We start from the raw sequence: 22,810 nt of genomic DNA, 5'->3' as shown, positions 1-22,810 counted from the left end.
ATGTCAAAACTTTTCTACAAACATTTTAATTGAGGTGCACAACTTAAATAAAGAAGGAAGGATATTTTTACTATTTCTCATAAAGGATGAAGAACACCATCTGAAAAAGTGGGTGAATACAAAAGCTTAGAGTACAGCAGCAAAATGATCAACTATTAAAACATTTTTTTCTTTAGAAATAGCACCTTATTTAAATAATGACACAAAAGCAGTAGTTTATGAAAAAAAAGAAAAAAGAAAAGTCGTTCAGATAAAAGTAACGGTATAAATTGCCATTTGTCACTAAATATAATCTAAATATAGACCTGAGTGGTGATCAGAATCAGGTTTTGATACTAAAAGTGACGAGAAGACCTTTATTTTTCTCTGAGGCAGACGTGGCACTGACTGGCCTTGCGTCGCTGTTGGTCGGCTGCTTTGATGGTGTCGGGCGTCGCGGCGTTAAACTGCTCTGTCTGACTCACAGTAGTCAGCCAAAAACTGTAGAGGTTGGTGAAGTAGTGGCAGGAGCCTCGTGGGCCCTGGCACTCTATGAAGGGATGAGTTCTGAAATCCTTAAGGCAGCTTCCAGAAGAGGTCAGAGACTGGCCGCCCCCTTTATCACCTGCCCCAGTGTGCTGAAGGAGAAAGGAAGAAGCAGCAAGAAGACATTCAGAGGAGCTGATGGCATTTTTTTTTCATCCACACAATCAAGCTTTTTAAACGCGCTCACCAGAATGAAAGAGTAACCCGTCCACAGACTCCTCCAGCCAGGTGGGCATGCAGGAACCGTCTGATCCTGGCTGTGAAAAGCCACTGCGGGAGAAACTGTCTCACAAACAACGCAGCGGCTGATGTGCTGGCTGATGTGCTGGCCGAACAGGGGCATCATGGGTATGGGAGCAGTGGTGGACAGCCAATAGGATTTGTCGTTGCGACTGGAGTAGTGACAGGCAGCTTTGTTGCAGTAGGAGAAAGGCATGGTGGAGAAAACGCGGAGGCAGGAGCCAGCCTGGCCTACAGAGAGAGCAGGTTGAAGAAGAGAGAGAAGGTTTAAGAGAAACAAGAAGAAGTTCTTTCTATGAAAAAAACTCAGGACATCAACAAAAGCATCACTTTATGCAGACCCTTACCCAGGTCCTGTGTGTGAGCCTTCTCTTGTCCCTCCAAGTACGCCAGACTGTAGCCCGCCCAAAGCTGACTGCTGCCTGCAGGGCACAGCGGCACCTTAACTGACTGGCTGTGAATAACCAAAAGGAAGCCTGATCTCAGTGCCCCCCTACAGCCTGGCCCACCTGGATCACCCGGTGCACCTGGGATACCTTGAGGATAGAGGGGATGAACAAGTAGCAAGTGGGTGACATGGAGGGAGGATAAGAGCTAACACAAGAGCAGTTTTTTTTGGAGTTTCTTGTATGCAACACGTGACTTTTATTTTTACCATCCTGCCACTGGATTAAATAGAAAAAATTCTGGGATTGTTCCATGATTGCGTCTGGTTATTCACCTTGAGGTCCAGTAAATCCTCGCTGACCTGCTTCTCCTGGGTCTCCGACAGGACCATTAGGACCAGCAGGACCTGGTAGACCAGGGAAGCCCACAGACCCTATAGAACCCTTCTCTCCTGGAACCCACAGATACAAAGAAACAAGAACAAATATATACACACAGACGCATACAGACAACTGATGATGATTTAAAAAAAAAAAAAAAAAAAAAAAACACAATACAAATCAATTCAGACACAGTGTACACATTGATAATATATTAGACTATCTTGCCTTTATGTCCTGGAGATCCAGGAGGACCCAAATCGCCAGGGAATCCCTTAGATCCTGGGGAACCACGTGGTCCTGAAAGGCCAGAAGGACCCTTCTCTGCACATAGTCTGATGGAATCACCGGGAGCACCTTTGACACCTGGTAAAAACATAATGTACAGATGACCAGATGTCCATCCCAACATTTTAGTAGTGTTGAATGGGTTAGAATAAGCTTATAATAAATGATTTACTTACAGTTAATTATAAACTTAATTATAAACTAATGGTAAAATAAATATCTAATATGAAGAATCTCAACCCATGTTTATCTTGTTCAAATAACATTTTCACCTGCCCTCCACTCTCCATGTTTTCTGATACCTTCTATTGTGAAAAGCCCAGAAAGAAAGAGAAAAAGTAAAATGTTTTTAAAAAATGATCCATGTATCACTTAGCCTCAGTGTCACTCACCTGTTTCTCCAGCTGGGCCAGTTTGTCCCTTGAGACCCCAGGGCCCAGGTAGGCCTTGCTGACCTTTGGGTCCTGGAGCACCCCTGGTACCACTGCGACCTTTATCACCTGTCAACGTTCAGCAACATTTAGAGAGCATTCAAGTGGATGGTGAGTGATGGCAGCAGTCTTACACTGTAATCTACCTTTTGGACCGTCAAAGCCAGGTTTGTATTGAGGTCCAGGAGGTCCTGGGAAGCCCCTATCTCCCTTACGACCAGGTAACCCAGGGAAACCTTTGGGTCCTGGGTCTCCTATGGACAAAATGCTGCGGCCTGGAGGGCCCCGTTTCCCAGGAGGACCTAATAATCAATTACAAAATCCCAGATGTGGACAGACAGATGAAAAGGACATGCACAAAAATCCACACAATGTTCTTTCCTAAATGTGGCTACAAAAAAATGTAGACATAACATGAACATAAATAGTCACACACACACACACCTGGGAGTCCTGGAGGTCCTTCATATCCTATATCTCCACAGGGTCCTGGTGAAGATGTGCAGTCTTTGCCAGGGTAACCAGGTTCCCCTGGTAAACCTGGAAGACCTGAGGGAAGAAATACAGAAGGTTAATTCCCTCTCTCACAGAATATATAGAGGAGTGGAGCTGTAGCCACACTCAACAAATGAAGAATGACAAACAGCATAAAGGAAGTCATGAAATGATAATAAAAACATAATACAATCTGAGAAACCATGATAGACTACTGCTTTTTTATTTGACTTACACCGATGGTACTGTGAATATACAACAACTTAGTTTGAGCTGAATTAAATAAACAAACAGTAGACAGAGACAAACAGTATTTAGTTTTTCTTCAAGTTTTTCATCATTTCTACATTTTAAAGCAATTTCTATGGTATGAGTGAATCCAGGATATGACTTGACTTAATTAAATGTGTATTGTCTCCCATCTTTATAGACTGGTGAAGCAGATGCACTATTGATAATAATAAATATAATACCTTTGTCACCAGGAAGGCCCCTTGGGCCTTTGGGCCAAGTAAAATAGTCTCCTGGAGGGCCTGGGCGGCCCCTCAGGCCTTTGGGCCCAGGAAAACCATCTGGTCCTGGAGGGCCATGAATAGCTTTGCCTTGAAGTGATAAATGAGTACATTTAAGAACAGTATTACACTGTAGCATGTGTTCACATTTACTCATGCATGGAGTTAACATAATGAAACTATTTACACCTTTAGGATTAAGTTAACAATAAATAATGAATAGGATTTTGTTGACATTAAACTTAAGTATTCCTATCTAAAGTAACTTTTGTGTCCTAAACAGACACATTTACTTTATTCTATATGAAGAAAAATCAACACCAATAGTACAAGCTCCAAAAAAGACATGAGGAAAAACTATTGCTAAACTTTTTTTATCCCTCTTACCACATCCTCCTTTCATCCCTTTTGGCCCTCTTAGCCCATTCAATCCATCCAGACCTGGTGGTCCACGGGGCCCTAACATAAGATCACAATACAACACAAGAATCATCTTGTTTGGTGTCTTCAGTACTCAAATACATTTATCTTTGGCACAACACACCGATATTTTTTAATTGCAGTATATGCTTTCTCTTGTCTCAATGTGTCTTCAGAAATGTTACTGGAAAACAAAATAAGTACAGCCTTTGTTATCCATCCATTGTCCACATCTAACAGTTGTGTCTCTGACTTTCCTTATGGTAGGTGAGGTGAGGTGATTGCGTGTGTGTGCATGTGTGCGTGCCCTGCCTATCCAATAATGGGAGAGACAATGGATATTGTTTTAGTACCTTGAGGCCCATATGGGCCAGGTGGACCGCATGGTCCCAGACCTCCATGATCACCTGGAATACCTGGAAAACCTGGAAGGCCTCGTGGGCCATGAGGCCCGGGTAAGCCTGTAGAAACACACATGTAATTGCACAAAACAACATGTATACCTAAAGCACAAAATTCAAATTACTTGTGGGATGAAACAGAAGATTAAGAACTGAGTCATTGTTTTAATGGCTAAAGCAGTAAATAATTTGTAAGAATCAAAATGCTTACCTGGAGCTATTTAACACCATTGAATTACACTTATTTTATATCTAAATCCAAATGTAAGTGAGCTTTACACTATATGATTTGAGAGCAAATTATCCAGGTTACTCGCACAATGCCATTACTTACTTTATTTATTTTTCTAATGATATACAACTGTGTGATATATCAGGACACAGTGCAAGTTCTTATTATTCTCCTGAATCTCATCATGAGTCAGCATTCATAAGTTCAAAGATGAACCTTAGCAGTGTTAAAAGTACATTAGTTATCTGATTCAAATTTTACTGAAAATCACCTAGTCCTCCTTGTCTTCCTGGTTCCCCCGGAGTGCCTGGTTGTCCAGGCTGTCCTGGCCTTCCCCTGAGTCCTGGGTCACCTGGATCTCCTGGAATCCCTCTGGGTGCTGGAAGACATCATTTTGTGGATATAAATATATTTCCAGTTAAATATACACTTAATGTAGTCTAGGAGACCTCCTTCAAGACATTGTTTAATGATTTTCTAGTCCCTCTTCATCATTTGAAGTATTTTCAAAGTAGTTCTTCCGTTCAGTGTGGCATTTTCTTAACTCACCACTGGGTCCATTTTCCCCTGGAAATCCTTTGGGTCCAGGTGGACCAGGTTGTCCATAAGACTGTCCTGGATCCCCTGGAACAGATTTGGACAGGTTCAGTCCAACGGAATGAAACATGTATGAAATCCTGAGAGAGATTTCACTTCATTTCACTGGAGTTTTCTTTGCATTTATAATAACAATATATCATAATGTTTTTAATACACCAGACAAAATTGCCAATTGTTAATCCCATATTGCTGTAGGTTCACATCCTGTTGTATATTTCCCCCCTTGACTTGAATTTAGCTATACAGTATATACCAGTTTTATGAAACACATTATCCTGTTTTATAACTCACCCTTGGCACCTGGAAATCCTGGTAGCCCAGGTATACCCCTTTGTCCTGCAGGCCCTGGATCTCCCTATTACAGACATCAACACATTCAAACTATTTAACATCACTTCTGAGTCTGACATATAATGAATTATGTACATTAAAGCTACATTCAAGAGTAGAAAGACAGCATAGGCAATCGAGGACTATCAAACTAATTAATCCATGCTGGAGAAAAGATGATGTGTCAGGCAATACACATTACAGACTTTCAGAAAGATCAGAAATGATATGCTGCTTGTCTCATGTTGAGCATGTAATTTTGTTTATAGTGTGAGTGCATTATTTGTAGTTTTATTGAACATGATGCAAGTGGCAGCTATTTTTAGTGTCTCTGGGTAGAGACTGGACAGATACAAAAAACTGAGCACAGACACTTGTCACAGAAATATTAATACATTAAATTGTGTACCGGATCTCCACCATGCCCAGGATTTCCCCTTGGACCAGGGAAACCTTTGATTCCAGGGTGTCCAGGAGGACCTGGTATTCCTGACCTGCCTGGAGCACCAATGCTGCCCTTACACCCTTCCGGACCAAGCTGTCCATCAGGCCCTGGGTCACCGGGTATTCCCCTTATGCCCTTTGAGCCTGTAAGGGACAAAAGAAATCAGAAATGTAGTACTTAGACTGGTTATCGCATTGTATATGTCAATCTAGTGAAGTGGCACACTACTAGTGGGAATTCAAAAATCATCCTATCCAAAAAAGATATGTAAGTGAAGTGACAGCTCCATGCCTGCAAGTCCTTGTTGGCCTTTTTGTCCCTTTCTTCCTGAAAGTCCCGCTGAGCCTTTTATCAAATTCACACTCGTTTGGCCTGGTAGTCCTGGGAGACCAGTTGAACCTGAACAGATCACAAAGTTGAGATGAAATACATGCCAGGCTGCATCATAAAGTACACTGAAAATATAATTCAATTACCTAAATAAAACAGCACCTACGTTGTGTGGTTCATCTTTTTTCCCTCCACAATCATCCTTAGTCTTAGCCACTATTTATAGATTCCTACCTTTATTACCAGGCAGTCCTGGGTCTCCTGTGTCACCTGGTTGACCATTAAAGCCTCTCTCTCCCTGTTTACCTCTGGGCCCTGGGGGTCCAGGACGACCTGATATACCTCTTGCTCCAGCCCTGCCAGGGTAGCCCGTTTCACCTAGATAAATTGAAAGGAAAATGTCATTTGAATCAGGACAGACTAGTTTACAGATATAAAGCATTGTAACATCACTGCTGGTGATGGGAAACATGGTGGTCCGATGATGTGATCACTGTCAGGGTCTGGAGGTACCGTGTTCAGAGGTACAGGTTCAGCTGACTGGGTTAATAAAAGCAAGCTAAGCTTAAGGCAACAACAAAAGCACCTATATGTTTGGATTTTATGCTGAAAAGAGTTTACATGATTTTGAATGACCAAGTAAAAATGGAAAGCATTTGTTCACCTTTTGGTCCTGGCCAGCCATCAAGCCCCGGATCTCCTGGAGAGCCAGTGATGCCTCTTGGTCCAGGTGGGCCTGGTACACCGGGAGGGCCAGAGAAACCTCGAGGACCCTTCTGTCCATGACCAGGTGGACCTATATGTCCCTTTAAACCCTTCTGACCATGGTAGCCTATGCCACATTATAAAAGTTGATGAGAGAAATATGTTAATGGATGGTTATATAGCTACACAGCAAAATATGCATGATTGTAGTCTGTTACTAGTCTTGACTTAAGGGACACTCGAAGCGTCAGCATCACATCCATAATTTATCCTGCTGCTGCTGTATGCTCACCTGGTACTCCCATCAGTCCAGGGTTTCCTCGAAGTCCTGGAGGGCCTGGAACTCCATGCAGGTCACAAATAGTACAAGGTGGGCCTGGGAAACCAGTGGCACCAGGGTCACCATTGAATCCTGGCTCTCCTTTACGGCCTGGTTGTCCAGGTTGGCCTTGTATGCCTGTGATTCCAAAGCACCAGTGGTTAAACAATTCCAATAAACAGTAGAGAATAGCACATCCCAGGTACTTACAGTATACTGTATCTACACAGTTTTTTCTGTAATACGGGACACATTAACTAAGGCCTAACCTGTCAGGTGGTTTGTTTGTCTTCACCTAATATAAACTAAATTTACCTGGAGACCCTGGGTTTCCAGGAAAGCCACGAGGTCCATTTGCCCCCACTGCCCCAAGGTGGCCAGGTGGGCCAATGGCACCTTGACTGGCAAAGAGGGCATCTCCTGGGGCACCCTTCCTGCCTGGGAGTCCTGATAACCCAGGAGAGCCTGGAGGGCCATCCAGGCTATCCCCAACAGGACCATGGTCACCTGGATCCCCATTTAAACCTGGAGGTCCTTTTACAAATAAGAGAGACCTATAAGCATACAAACAACCCTCCTAATTATATAATTAATTAATCATTAACTGGATGCTTGATGACCCACAAGCGTAGTGTAATAAGGAGCAAAAAAACTCATTTTAATTTGACAACATTTTAGAGAACCATTACCTGGCAGTCCAGGGCTTACATAATCACCATCATCTCCTTTCATGCCTTTAACACCTTGGTGTCCCGGAATTCCGGGAAAACCATCTCTCCCTGGCTCACCTGGAATCCCTACACAGCACCAAATATAAACTAAGTTGAATGGCAATATGGGTCGACGGTTTTTCAAGGATCATAAACCTTTTCTTTCATGGCATATGATTTATTAGTTTAAATTGCTGGAAAAAAGTGGTAAGATGCAACTTTTCTCTGAACTTAACAATGTAGCAATCGCCATGATTTGTTTATATATTTTTAAGATATCATAACATTACAACACCTGTAAGACTTACCTGGGATGCCTCGCTCACCCTTAGTACCAGGTGACCCAATCTCAATTTCATGACAGCATTCCTCAATTTCACCTGATGACAGAAATAACATGCTACAACATGCTATTTGAGCCCATGACACCTGGCTTAATGTGGAAAGGGTATGTTAAAGCCAACTGAGAATCTCTGAAATTAATCCAGACTCTGACCTGGAGGGCCTGGTCGTCCAGGAATTCCTGGGGGGCCAGTATGTCCCGGATTTCCTTTAGGTCCAGGTGGCCCTATGGGGCCGGGAGTACCAAGACCTGTGGGGCCTACGATCCCTGGAAAACCTTTGGGTCCAACAACCCCAGGGTCACCTTTGGGACCAGGTAATCCTGGATATCCAGCACCCTGCAAAATTGTGTAACAAAGGGCAACATTTTTACATGTAATTAAACATTTTAAGTTTTATCTCTTCCACAAATTATATCTACGGTATTTAAAGTGTACACACTCACTGGTGGTCCAGGGTCTCCTGAATGGCCAGGGGGACCATCCAGTCCTGGCCTACCTGTTGCTCCAGGAGGGCCCTGTTGACCAGACAGTCCTTGGTCACCCTTGGCACCTATCAGCAGCAAGAAGAAACAGTAGATATTAGGCTATAAATGCTTTCGCATAGACATTTATTAAACAAAGGTCTTTATTTTTAAATTGACCACAAGCACAAAGTGACAACTTACTTTCTATTTAAGTCTACTATTGTACTGGAAAGACTGTGCAGAACACAGTGCACTGTGATTGGTTTACTATATGGTTACATAAAAATGGAGTAAGGAGGTGGAGGCTGCAGTTGTAACGCAAGCACTACTTCTTATTATCTTACTCACAGATATTACTGTGTACTGAGTCCTTGCTAATACTTGGGAAGCACGTCAACTGTGCATTATTTCTGCATGCTGCATGCAATCAGTCCTGATGCAGGAACGGCTGTGTTCAATGAAGCAAATGCTATTTTGATATAGACTGTCGCTGAAATGACAGTGGAAGTGTCGGCCCTCGTGTGTAGCCGTCCTCGTGTGAAGAACTGCCGTCCATCCCACCGCCTTGGCTTTCACTCCACTGCACTTCTCCTCCGCTCTACCTTCTCTTAACACATTTTCCTCATTATACATCAATGGTATCAATGGAGTCTCTCTGCTCTAGTCTGACCTCATACCTGGATAGCCTGTGTTCTTTATCAAACCTGCTAGTTCTAACATGCCTCACCCATGGTTGACTGACATCATCTGAAAGCTGCATACCTATCTCAGTGTTGCAGAAAGAAAATAGAACAAGAAGAGAAGTCTGGGTGTCATGTTTGATGACGAGCTCTCCTTCACTGCCCATGTTGCATCTGTCTCCCAGTCAATGCCCTACTTGTGGGCTTCCCTTCACACACAGTGGAACCCTTACAGATGGTCCAGCAAGCAGCAGCCCATTTGGTCTTCGATCACCCAGAAGGGCACATGTCACTCTGCTGCTCATCGACCTATACTGGCTACCCATGGCTGTCCGAATCAAATTGAAGTCACTCATGCTTGCCTTCAGAATGATGTCTGGGTCTGCACCCATCTATTTGAACTCAATCATACAGGCTTATGCTTGTTCTCGGCAACTGCGTTCCTCCAAAGAATATTGTCTGGCATTGCCATCCCTGCACACAAGGCAAACGCAGTCCAGACTGTTCTCGTCTGTGGTTCCCCAGTGGTGGAATAAGCTACCGAATGCTATCGGAGCAGGTGCATCCATCTCTGTCTACAAGTATCTCTTGACAAGACAAGACTCATCTCTTCCGAGAGCACCTTCTCTCCTTACACCTATAACACCCCAACATGCCTAACTAGCACTTACTATGCAATTTCAGTGCATTTATTAACCTGATCTCCTTGCACTTACTGAATAGATGTAGTACTTAGTACTTACACCAAGGTCTCTACTGAATTGAAGCTTCAGTGTTTCTCCTCACTTGTAAGTTGCTTTGGATAAAAGTGTCTGTCAAATGAGTAACTGTAATGTAATCTAAATGTAATGGGGTAACATCTTGTGATTTATCCCATCCTCCCTAGAGCTTGTATTTAAAACGCCTATGACACAAAACTCTGCTTGTATAATAACACTGTGTATATTAGAGTTTTGGCGCTGACAAGTGCTCACCTTTACCACCCAACACTAAAGAGTCACCTTTCTGACCCTTCTGTCCATTTACACCAGCAAGTCCTGGAAAGCCCTAGAAGAAAACACAAAGTCACACAGAAAAGAACAGACTTTAAAACACATTTTGAGAAATGGCAATTAATTATCTAGTTTGAGTCCTGCTATCCTTAGGCCTACTTGTGGTCCTCTTGGTCCATCATCTCCTTGAAGTCCTGGGTCCCCCCTAAGTCCTTGAGCTCCAGGTAACCCTGGAGGTCCTGGAAAACCAAGTGGACCAGGGGGCCCTATTCTTCCCCCACCAGATGTACATTCACATCCACCTTCACAACCTGTAGGAGACATGGATGGCAGAAAATGTATGACTATGATTCATCGCTTTCAAATACTGTAAACTCTACATCACAAATCTGTTTGAGTTGAGTTCTAGAATTCCCACAGGATGATTTCAGATTCTACCACAGGTCAGTAGGCGCAGAGAAGAACATAATCTCTGGTGGGATCAGCTGATGCACACGAACAGTCACAGATCACCTTTAATTCCTCTCAGCCCTTTGTGTCCAGGAGGTCCTTGGGATCCTGGGTCACCATCTTCGCCAGGGTAACCAGGCTCACAGTAATAATCTGCAGGAGCCAGCCACAAATATTGTCATAAACTAAAATGATTAAGCAAGTAATTTGAATGCATAATTGAGTATGAGCTAACTTCTTTAAAATCCCAAACTCACCTCCACATCCTAATCAGATCCCGTAAAGTTTGCCATACAATTAACACACAAGTACAAACACACACACACACACACACACACACACACACACACACACACACACACACATAAATCACAAGGTAAGTCTAAACAGAAATGAAGACGCACAAAAACATTTGACAAGTGAACATCATGTCACGAATATAATGAAATTATATTTTTGACATTAACTAACATATAAGAAACTCTGATGTGCTGTGTTCTCGGTGAGAACAGATATACCTGGAGGACCAGGGCGGCCTGTGACACCTTTAGGTCCGGGGAGCCCTTTAATTCCCTTTTGTCCTGGGAATGGATTGATTTCTTCATACCTCCCTGGTTCGCCCTTGTAGCCCTTTGGACCTCGGGGCCCTGTTGGACCAGTCAGACCTGGCGCCACTAGAAAGGAGTGAGAGATGATGCGACCCTTCAGATAAGGTAGGATTGGCATTTTGTATTTTCCATGATTCAAGTAGAATCTGCTTGAGTCCTGAGTTGTGTCAGTGACTTTGTGGTAATAATGAACAGCTAATCAGAACTATGATTACCAGCATGAGCAAAGAAATAGATCAAATCCTGACCAGACTGAATAATATACCCAGTGATGTATAGTACTTGAAGACACAAGCAACCTGAAAGACAGAGAACAGAGACAAAGGCTGAACTCTGGTACCTAGTATTGTTAACCCTGATGGGCCAGGAGGTCCATGCATGCCCATCTCCCCGGGGTCTCCTGGGAGTCCAGACGCTCCTGGATACCCATATTCACCTTTAGCACCTGAAACATACAGATACAGAATTGTGAAAAAGTCTGAGATGCTTTATTATACGAGTGTAATGATGGTTATTTACTAACTGAACAGGAGGGGCTGAGCATTTACAAGCAAAATGCTGTAGCAGACCATTTCATTTAACTGATTTATAAAAAGCAATGTTTTGATGAAAAAATGACTGTTGTGAACATACGGATAGATAAAAATTGGACAGGAGGGGTTTGAGATGTTTCCATAGTTCATATGTTTAATTCATTTTGATGCTTTTTTGAATCTGCGGTAACTGAGAGGATTCAAGTTGACCACAGTTTGGAAATAAAAACATTCCACAGCCACCTTTCAACCCTCCAGTCAGTGAGACATTGTCACTCAAAACACAGATTATGGGTGGAATATACTTTAATCACCCCACTGGACTGTAGAGCTATTTCCAGTGGAGAGAACTTTGTTTTTATCAGTATACTAATGTTGCAGTTTATAAGCCAAAACAGCAAGAACAAGGTTTTAAACGAATGGACTTTAATTCATTTTTATATTACAAATAAAAAATCTAGAATGGGACAGTGCTACCAGCGGTCACACTTAGTTCAACTAGTGTGGATAGTGTAGTTTCTGCAGTGGTCTCACCTCTGGCATCACTGCCATTATGAAAGTACGTGGGACCAGGGAGACCTGGATCTCCTTGGTAGCCCTGTTGAATGCAAGGACAGAACCAGAAACCATATTCTTAAACAGAAAATGTGATGTTCGTAATATTTCTAAAGATGAAGAGTGATCAGGAATCACTGGTGTGGGCCAATAAATGTGACTGTCCAACTGAACAACCACAAGAGGGCAGTAGACAAGTAATGATTGTATAGCAAAGATGCCAACAAGCATCTATCCTGCTGGAGAATATACATCCATGTCTATCCCCCGTGTTTCCACTGAAACTTTGCTTCTGTTAGCACCTGACACACGTTTCATTCAAATTATTAAGCAGATTGCTTAGATGTCTTTGCAAAGCTCACCTTTGGACCAATTCTTCCAATGAGGCCTGGTAGTCCCCTCTCTCCATGCAGACCCTGAAAATGTATCACTGTATTCAACCTGAACTAGTGGCATAGTACAGTAACACAAGGGAAGGCTTAATCATATGACAGGTATACCTGAGGTCCTGTTGTTCCAGTTCTACCACGAGTTCCTAAAAGACCCTGGAGCACAAACAGTGCCGTTAAAAATACTGTTTGTGTATGCACGTGTTTGTCTAAAATCATGTGGCAGTCAGATTTCAGTCACCTACCCGATTTCCAGGAAACCCAAGGATTCCTTGCTCCCCTTTAATTTCTTCTCTGTTGTAGTCTCCTATATCACTCTGATAAGACCAAAAATCAAATCAAATGCCTTTCTCTATCTCAGACGTTCCTGTATGCTAACATATATTAGCATCTATAAAAATAATACTTTATATAGCACCTTTCAAAAACAGGTTACAAAGCACTTTACAATAAAATTGAAAATGAAAGTAAATATATCCAAAACATAAAATATAACATTATAAAATAATCTAATGGTTAAGAAAAATACCTACAGTTAAGAATAAGTGATACCATAACAGTCAGTCTTAAAAAGAGACTTATAATAAAACTCACCCTTTTGCCCTTTGGTCCACATGGTCCAGGAAGACCCCTATCTCCCTGAGAAGAAGAAAGGAAAAAATAATGCAAAAATACAGTATGGAGAAGGTAGAGTTAACATTTAAATTATAAACAAAGTAAGTTGGAATAGTCTATGTACAAAATCAGCAGTCTTTCATAAATACAAACGAGGGCTTTGCCTTCACCTTGTAACCTTTGGGAGGAAGAAAGTCTGGAGGAAATTCTATGACTTCTTCTACTCCTGGGGGGCCAGGTGGGCCTTGCTCACCCTGGAATATAGAATTAAAGAGGTGAAGACACATGCACACAGCGCAAAAACTCGGCCCATAGTTGTCAAAGACCAAAATGGTTTCATACATCGTCACCGTTATCCCCTGCCAGTGATCCTCCAGGGTTTCCCTACACAACAACCAGTTGTAGTAAGTTTAGTTTAGTAAGGTTTTGTGCATGACATATGTTTGTATGCATACAATGATATATTTGTTACAGCATGCACTGCCAAAGATTAGGAAACAGGTGACTCACTGGTAGTCCTCTGACACCTTTAGGTCCTGCCAAGCCCTAAATGGAATCACACATGTACACACAGTTTTTTACATATAAAACACTGCATCTCTTCTTGTGATGCAAATCATGACTATTAATGGTTAATTCATACCGTGCATGTGCAGTAATGTGCAATAACATACAGTAATACACAATCTTGTAGTTAAGTCATAACCTACATAAATAAAAAAAGTGAGATTTTTTTTACCTCAGGTCCATTAAGACCAGGAGGGCCAGTGTAGCCTTGATGTCCAATGTCTCCTTTCCTTCCCTGAGTATAAAAAAATTTCACACAATTATATGTTTAAAAAAAAAAGTAAACATCAATTCCATTCGACCTAACCATGCAGGGAGTGGAAGATTTAGAATATTTAATCCATGCTTTATATATTATATATAATAATAATAAAGAAAAATAGTGCACTAATGCACATACAGGTAAACCATGTTCTCCATCTCTCCCACGCTCCCCCTGTAAGATGAAAGGAACAGAAGATGAGACATGAAGATGAGAACTTTTACACACATGGTTAATTTTAAATAATTATGGAACTGCATAAATAGCAAGGGGTTTTGAGCTGGTGAAAGGTGAGCTTTTCTTGTGTAGGAGAACCTACAGGAAGTCCCGGAAGGGCGCCTTGCAAAGGCTCTCCTTTAGTTCCTTTAGGTCCAATTAATCCCTGAAAAGAAGAGACAGTGATATTCTGATATTAGAGACATTATAAATGGATATAAAGTTTCCAACAGAAAGTTGGTATTGGACAATATAAAAATTCTTGTCAATGTTTGGTTGTCAACATCCAGTGGTCATATTTGTAGTATATATTTGATTATTCAATTAAATTAGATTATTTAATTATTAATAATTCATTATCATCCTAACAGAAATCCAGATTAATCAGATCAGGCTTTGTTTGTCTTTAAATTGTATGCTGCAGAACTGTCCAACAAAATGAACATAACCTTCATTATCTAGCCTTTTACTTACTTTACTTTACTGCATAACTTGGTTAAAACCTGTAAACCTAGTCAAAAGGCCAGAGGACGACATCTGAATGTCTCACTCCTGACTGAATAATGGCAGACAGAAACATCAGAATGGGACTTCTACTCACCGGCGGCCCACGGAGACCATTGAAACCAGGAACACCAGGGATCCCTGGTTGACCCCTTGTCCCATTACAGCCATCCAATCCTGGCAAACCAGGCTCGCCGCCTGCTCCAGGGTAACCCTGATCAAAATCGTGCAGTTATGGAGGTGAAGTATAATTGCACAGTATTAGAGTCAGAGAATTCACAATTACGAATCTAGTTGAGAACGATAAAAATAAATGCTTTACATTTTTTTTTTTTTTCATAATTATACAGTGGTTATGCTGAACTACTCAAGCTTTTATTAAACACAAACACTTGAGTGGTGAAGAGGCAGCTGCATTAGGGCGGGAATAGAAACCAGGCCCACATCTACAGTATACCTTGGTGTGTCCACTAGAGGGCATACCAGACACATGCTCCATATCACTGCACCATCTCATGTGGAACCTTCCGTATTGTATCTTGAATGTATGATCTCGGCAGTTACAAAACTGGGAACTATACATTACATTATGTACAAATGGAATAGTGTCTGATATTGTTATCCCAGGTATATTCTCAATTCATTTGCAGAGATTGTGGGAAAATATGTGACACGAACAGTATTGTTAACTCCATGGTGAGCTGTACAGGGTTTGGGAAATTGATGTGATTCCCTCAGAGGGTTATCCACCTCAAAGGGATTATTGTTGTCAGTGTGAACAGTGTGTGTAACTTTTTCTGATTTGTAAAGGAGAATTTACTAATTTAAGGAGTTTACTCACTGATGAGCCAATATTACCAGGAAAACCAGGAACACCAGTGTTGCCCTGAGAGGTTAAAAAGATACAGATATCATTCACTCATTACTAGGGTGGATAACATTATTCAATTTCAACAAAAACAACTATTTAAAAAAAAAAATCAGACTTATTAATTACTAATTACTAGTTGCATTTTCATGCATATTCACAACACAACAAACACAACATGCACATGAATATTGCACTAACACGTTCTCCTATGGGCCCCTCTGGGCCGTGCGATCCCTCTGCTCCCCTCCTGCCCTTGTCTCCAGGTGGCCCCTCATGTCCCCTTCGTCCCATTGGTCCCGTGGGGCCTTGCTGCCCTCGCTTTCCTGGAGCTCCCTGGAAAGAGAAAACTCACGTATATAAAAGCTTAACTCAGACTGTTGTTGTAAGTGATCCTGTTAGGATTTGGCTGCTGGTGTATCATGTAATTTTTAGACTTTAGTCACTGCTCCTGGATAGTTGAATAACATCACAATAATGTTGCACACACAAAAGCATTTTACTACAGTAATTAATTAAAAAACGTTAGTAAATACAAATCTATCAAATCATGGAATCTAAGCCTTTCTTTTAAATTTAAATTTTATTCCTTTTTTTCCTGTAGCTAGTCCTGCTAGGTATGAAGACAGGGAAAATATAAGATCATTTTATCAGAATTAAAGGTCAACAAAAACATTCCCCACAGATTAATGACACACATATTGCCAATATATAACAAAATGAGTATAAAGAGGTCATACCCGTGCACCTTTGACAGGAAAACACTGACATACAGAGCAGTCTCTTCCCTGGCATGGACCCTCAATCCGCCCCTGGAACGGCAACCAGAGACAAATCATAGGCCTTAAATGCAGAAAGTCTGACCATTACTGCATAAGAGAAAGAGAAGCAGACAGGCTGGGGCTGTGTGAGTGTCTGTGTGTCTGAGCAGAGCAGATGACAGTAAGCGGTCAAAGTAGGGGCAGGCGCATCGGATAAGGTCGTATAGTTTTGGGCATTTCTGTCGTTCCTGAATATTTAACAGTTTTGAGAATCAGCCTTGACAATGAACGCATTCCCCTGTTGAGACTGGGAAGTCCTGATTAGAAAGTTTTAAACAAATCAGTGTTCTCACATAGACTTGGGTAAATAAAGAACGCCCTGACCTTGATGAAAAAGAAAGCTCAGGGAGCCTCATCATTATCATACTGCACGGACATCCTGCTGAAAAAGCAGTCGGTGTATCAACACCTCAAGATGCAAAGTATTCCCACAGATATTTGTGTGTGTGTCTGTGTGTACTGGGAGTTTTACAGTGTGGGGATCTCAGTGTCACAAACATTTAGGAATGTTCTTCAAAGCTTACTAAATATTTGGAAAAGTCTATGCAGGTGAAATCGAGTTTAGTCACAAATCTGTTGATAGAGCTGTCCCACTTTCTCTTTTGGTCCAAACATTCAGGGGTATCTCCATCAGTCAGAAAAAAAAAAACATACACACTTGGCTATGTTTTGGACAGGCCATTAAGATTCAGTGCATTAGCCAAATTGGGAACACAAAGTGCTAAGTAAGACATAGTTGCTACATAAACTGTAGCAACATGTAAGGCCTCCTCTAAAGGTGAAAAGTGTTAATAAATTAAAAAAAAAATGAATTGGCTGTGAATGTTGCCTTGTAATTATTTGCATGAAAACATTATTTTCTGAAATTTGGAAGAAAAAAAAAATTAAGTTAACTTAAAACTATTTTCAGTCAGTCAAGTATTGGCGCGTGCCAAGCGAAAAATACGCTTAACTACTAAAAACAATTTATCATAGTGCAGTGGTAAACTACTAGCTACGATGTTAAGGTTATTTATGTTTATGTCCATTACTTCAGTTTAACTCTTCTGTTTATTAATAAAGCACAAAGATGTGTTTTCTCCATCACACATACTGATGGTATCCATATAGTATAGCCCAACTGACTGGTTTATTTACTTTATCAGCTGACACAAATATGTGCAATAAACCAACTACGCCAGTATGTCAGCCCAGCAAATATGCCTGTCTAGCACTAGTGTACAATATTTATTCACCATTAAAACCTCAAGCAAGTCCTGTGACCCGGTGACAAATTCTGTTAACACGCAGGAAGCAATATTTACAGTTTTCAGGTGAGTCAAGTACTTCAAATTTGGGCTTTTGGAGAATTTAAGGACAGGATGTATAAACAAGCTGGAGTATGCTGATCTATAGAAAGCTATGTGCACTCAGTGACCCTAAAAAGTGCATTGAGAGCATCAGGTTTAGGACTATCCTGGCTTCACATTGATGGATTACTGTTTGTAACAGACCTAAACTACATTCCTGGCTACTGCAGCAGGAGCAGTGTTTGCAAAAATTAAGATGTAATTATTCATTCATTCAACCTTTATCTAAATATCAAAGAATCATTGAGGGCATGACCTCGTTTACAATGATGTCAAGAGCACACTTATTAAACTTGTAAATTGAACTTTACATGGTGCATTTAACACAAGAATCCAATATCAAGTTGAAACCATAGTTCAGCTTGTGTCAAAAAAGCCTTGACTCAACTCTGTGCTAAGTTTTGAGACTGTAGTTAGTGATAATGAGATGTGATGATGTTTTATTGAACTGCATTATATTCTAATGTTTTGTCCACCCCAATCCTACATTTACATAAATCATACATATAGTTGAACAGTGTCGACAGAAACTGAACGTGATACGCTTCACAATGCACTGATGTATTGTGTTGCATTAGCTTGTGCAGTGTACATAGTGTAACACGGGGTATATTGTAAAGTGGTCATAATCTCTTGTCAGAAACATATTCTAATTTGGATAATCTGCAGTTTATCTAAAACAAACTCTAGAACAAAGAAAGTGTACATTGTTGTTTTTGGCATAGAGTTTTGATTACAATAAATTTTTACAATAATTCTTATGTCTGGGTTTGGGAGGAAAGCACATGCGTAATGATAATTCTTAGCATATAGAACAATATACTCAAATACAGTGTTGGGAACTAGTTACATGTAACAGGATTACTTAATTCCATTATAAAATAAATGTAAGTGTAATCCGTTACAATTACTGAGAAAAAATGTAATTAAATCACAGTTACTAATCAAAATGTTGGTGATTACAAAGGGTTTACATATATTCTATTTGCTAAAAAGCTTATGTGTAGAATATATCATTTGTTCTGCTGCTTTGCATCGTTTGGCCATACAGGAGCAGTAACGCCTTCTTTTGGCATATTTGTGGACAACATGGGTCAGATAGGTGATAGGTAACCACTAACTTAATTCAGCATTGTGTTCTCATTAAAAATTCATTTGGACAGGTCATTGCATTGTCAAAATGTCTGGGCACCAACAGACTAAATTAATACTAATGAAAAGTGACTAAAACGCAATAAACAGTTTTTTCTAAAAGGGGTGATTTGTAATCTGGAACATATTACATTTAAAAAGAAACCTTCCCAACACCGTTTTATTGGTATCATATATTTACAACTAAATCGTATTGAAATGATTTATTACAAGGTTTTTACTTGGTGCGTGTATGTAGAAGCTCCAGAAGGAAAGACTTACTGCATTGAGCTGCTGCACAAAGATTACCAGTACAAGGATCCATCTGCAAATGTAACAATAGTAACAGATTAACTGTAGTTCCATTCAGCCCCCGCTAATGAATACCTTTACATAATCACAAATGACTGCCATATAAACTATGTGACAAAGAGAAACCCTATTTGTGTGCAATGCAACCTAAAATCCTTGCTAGTTACCTAACAACTCTGTTTTACTGTCAACATGCTACAAAGCCTCAGAATATATGGCAAGAAAAGCAAAAATGCAATTCCTTGTGGCAAATTAACTGCTACACGTTAGCTTATGGTTTGTTACTCTTGTGTGCAACAGAACTAATGTACCATCCGTAGAGCAGGAAAACAGCAAAAATTCTGTCTACTTGAATTGTCATCACGCTGCAGATGACGCCGTAGTATATACTGGAATGCAAATATGCAGATGTGTTATATACCTCAGTAAACAAGCTTGAAGTGTGTTAGTTTTCTGGTAAATAGATTAACTAAGTAGGGGATGTGAATTCCTTCCACCTTTATGATACATACCTTACAAATGTTTACAAAAGAGTAAAATATTTAAATTGTTACTGGGCTCAGTGACATGTATGTACTGCAGCTAAGGAAAGCACATATTTTAATTATTATATTAGTTGTGACAACAGCACTCGTGTCATTCTATATCAACAATTTAATTTTCTTTTAAAATTTTACCAAATCATCATTTGTAAACAACAAAATTTAATTTTAAATGTTGAAAAGATGCATCGGTCTGCATTTTCTTACATGGGAACATATTAGGATATCACACAATACATCATCAGATATTGGTGCTACTACAGATACCAGAATGATAATGTGCATTTCTTACCTCTGTTATTGCTAATCATTGATTATTATTATTGATTATTAACAACATTGTTGGAGTGGGACTCACCTTAGAGGGGACATAGTCACAACAGTACATGAGGATCCCATCTTTCATCACATCAGCCTGCTGAACAGGTGAGCGTTGGCCTCAGTGCTGCCCCCTGTGGTGGATAAAAGGAAGCATGACACACCAAAGATACCTGTTAGCCATGGGCCATTCATAACATTACATAAAGAATAACTTCCTTTAAGATAAAATGTAGTACATACAATTACATTTAAAACAATGACATCATTCTAGCTATTAAGAAATTATTGGTGCATTAAATTTTCACACCATGTATTCTACAGGTAACAGTCCGTCATGCACATAATGCAAAAATGTTCATAACTCACCCAAATTCAACAGCTGAAATTAATCTTCATGAGGGCTTTGGTGCGCTGCACACAGGATAATCTCCTGCCTCTGTATCAGTAAAAACCAAACTGAGTAACTGCTACTGTTTATTAGTGCCGGGACTGAGATGAGCAGCAGGATGATTGGGGTTGGACGCATCATCAGTTCAGACCGCCTCTTTCCTCATGATCAGGTTAAACAACTTCTGTGGGCTGGCCTGTCTGTCCCAGATGGAGAACTTTGATCTAACAGAAGCAATGACCTTACATCACCTGTAGTACAGCAGTGGATGGGTGTACTGTAAAAGGCTGGTTGCTGAGGAGGATGCTCAAAAATACATTCTTCACCTCTGGCGTGTCTGTGGTTCTCTGAGTTTCTGATTTAACTGGAGCAAGAAAAGTAATGGGAAGGCCAGTGCCTGTAGTTCCTCTGATCCTGTTTGCTGTGATGCTGATTGGCACTGGAGCCAAAAATGTAAGATGTTTCTTTTTTTACTATTATTGACAGAACATTTTAGATGAATCTGCTTTAATTTAGCCGAAAGCAAAGACTCCCATGTGGACTGGTATTAAATTTCATACGCTGACTGTACTGACTGTCTTTTTTTCAGTTATGCTTTTATTTCAAACTGTGCACACATTGGGCTGTTGCTGAGCTACAGTGATTGATTCAGAGAAAACTACATTGAACTGCATCACAACACGAATCCAATTCCAAAGAGCTTTTACCATGGCAGAAATGTTTCCCTTTTGATCTTTTAAGGAATGTGCTAGTAACATTTTAACTTATTTTAAAAAATAATTATCAAAACTGTTTAGTTTAGTAAGTTGACCTTTGTCTTGCTATAACTCGCACTTCCAGATACTAAATCCACTAAGTCACCATTTATGGGAGAGGAGCATCATCCTGTAACACTTGGTTTCTTGTGTATTTCCTGTTGTGTCTAACGTGAGCACCGTTCATTCTTCACTGGCTGAACTTTGATATACAACACTGTGGTCTGTTTGTAACCGAAGTGTCTATGCTTATCTGCAAACATCTTGAAGAAATTGGGTTTGTTTGGGGTCTGTTTGTACATTAGGTTCAGTGTGTACAATATTCTTCACTGGGCAATGTTGGTGGGCCTTTTTATGGGAGTTCATGGAAAAAGGAAAGGAAATGGAAGATGGAGAGCAAAACATGCATTAAGCAGTAAAGCAAAAATGTCTTAGTTAAGTATGTTGTTATGTAACGAGATGTTATGTAATGAGGTAGCAGAAGGATATTGCACATAAGTAAACGTGTGGCTTGAAATCATAGAAAAATATGAGAGACTGGCAAACTGACAAAGTTTAGGACTTCTACAGAGGTTAAGGATGAGAGGAAGGCAACCTCAAGTGTTACAAAAAATATGAGAGGTCCAACTTGACTTGTTTATGAAATTCCCTCCCACCATAATGTGCATAATAAACACAGGCAGTAATAGTATTTGTCAAGTGTGAGCTCTTTGTTTTGTATAAAAATACTCTCTCCACATCAGTTGATTCAATAGAGGAAACTAATTATAAAATAATTTAGAACCAGTTATCATTCCCAAATGTCACTAATGATGATTAAGTGTAAATTTGCTGTACCAGCCCAGACACTGTTATAGCCATGTGCACTTTGCAAATTTAATTCAATAGAGCAAAAGGCATCTATTAAACAAGCCAGGTTTAAGGTATAAGAGAAATGGTATCAGACTCGGTGCTCCCCATTTTTGTTTGGCTGGGTCTTTATATGACTAAGATGAATTACACATGTAATGCATCTGAAATAATGCTATACCGGAAATTGTTTATTATACTGGAGCTTACAGCTTACCTTTTATTTTCCTACAGACAACCCACAGTACATCTTCTATTTCTTATCACTTTAACTACTTTTTTAGTGCCTGTGAAAGTTGCACTTGCTCATTCACATCAGTGGACTCCCTTCAGTAACTGTAGTGGTTCCCAAGCCGTGGGGTGGACATTTAACCATAAAGGAGGAGCGGGGAGTGCACAAGTGGGAAAATATGTTTTGATTTCAAAAGTAGGACATGACAGAAAACATAAAAAATTACTGCAATCTTAATTAAAATAATGTGAAATTAATTGGACAATGTTTTCCTTTTACACAATACTTATTGAACAATGTTACAATTTCTTTT

At 40.3% G+C, this 22,810-nt stretch overlaps 1 protein-coding gene and 1 long non-coding RNA gene across 2 annotated transcripts; both read right to left on the bottom strand.

Annotated features, from left to right (window-relative positions):
• Nucleotides 1-27: 27 nt before the first annotated feature.
• LOC130178696 (collagen alpha-4(IV) chain-like) lies at nucleotides 28-12,984 on the bottom strand. Its single transcript, XM_056391143.1, has 31 exons — nucleotides 12,967-12,984; nucleotides 12,739-12,822; nucleotides 12,356-12,419; nucleotides 11,629-11,733; nucleotides 11,199-11,354; nucleotides 10,744-10,833; nucleotides 10,390-10,541; nucleotides 10,213-10,285; nucleotides 8,538-8,644; nucleotides 8,247-8,430; nucleotides 8,059-8,130; nucleotides 7,730-7,837; nucleotides 7,356-7,574; nucleotides 7,014-7,178; nucleotides 6,681-6,848; nucleotides 6,323-6,394; nucleotides 5,651-5,829; nucleotides 5,203-5,266; nucleotides 4,861-4,935; nucleotides 4,583-4,690; nucleotides 4,032-4,139; nucleotides 3,646-3,717; nucleotides 3,220-3,348; nucleotides 2,696-2,800; nucleotides 2,398-2,553; nucleotides 2,213-2,320; nucleotides 1,761-1,898; nucleotides 1,487-1,603; nucleotides 1,113-1,301; nucleotides 713-996; nucleotides 28-617 (listed from the first exon to the last, which is right to left on the bottom strand). Exons 1-31 carry the CDS (start codon nucleotides 12,982-12,984, stop codon nucleotides 357-359), a joined length of 3,930 nt encoding a protein of 1,309 aa, XP_056247118.1. The 3' UTR covers nucleotides 28-356.
• Nucleotides 12,985-13,359: 375 nt separating this feature from the next.
• Nucleotides 13,360-13,757, bottom strand: LOC130178440 (uncharacterized). The gene is made up of 3 exons (XR_008829167.1): nucleotides 13,723-13,757; nucleotides 13,551-13,634; nucleotides 13,360-13,404 (listed from the first exon to the last, which is right to left on the bottom strand). It is a non-coding gene; the product is annotated as an uncharacterized LOC130178440 (long non-coding RNA).
• Nucleotides 13,758-22,810: the final 9,053 nt, after the last annotated feature.

This window comes from Seriola aureovittata, chromosome 12, assembly GCF_021018895.1.
Source record: "Seriola aureovittata isolate HTS-2021-v1 ecotype China chromosome 12, ASM2101889v1, whole genome shotgun sequence".
NCBI lineage: Eukaryota > Metazoa > Chordata > Actinopteri > Carangiformes > Carangidae > Seriola > Seriola aureovittata.
Note: the sequence above shows the minus strand (reverse complement) of the source record. Positions and strands in the feature narration are given on the sequence as shown.

Bases quoted from the DNA above. Each gene is read 5' to 3' on its own strand.
- LOC130178696 (XM_056391143.1), bottom strand. The intron at 5,830-6,322 runs GTAAACAGGGAG...TGTCCCTTACAG, and splicing joins TGGACCCCCAGGGCCCAGAG to GCTCAAAGGGCATAAGGGGA. The intron at 997-1,112 runs GTAAGGGTCTGC...CTCTCTCTGTAG, and splicing joins GGCTCACACACAGGACCTGG to GCCAGGCTGGCTCCTGCCTC.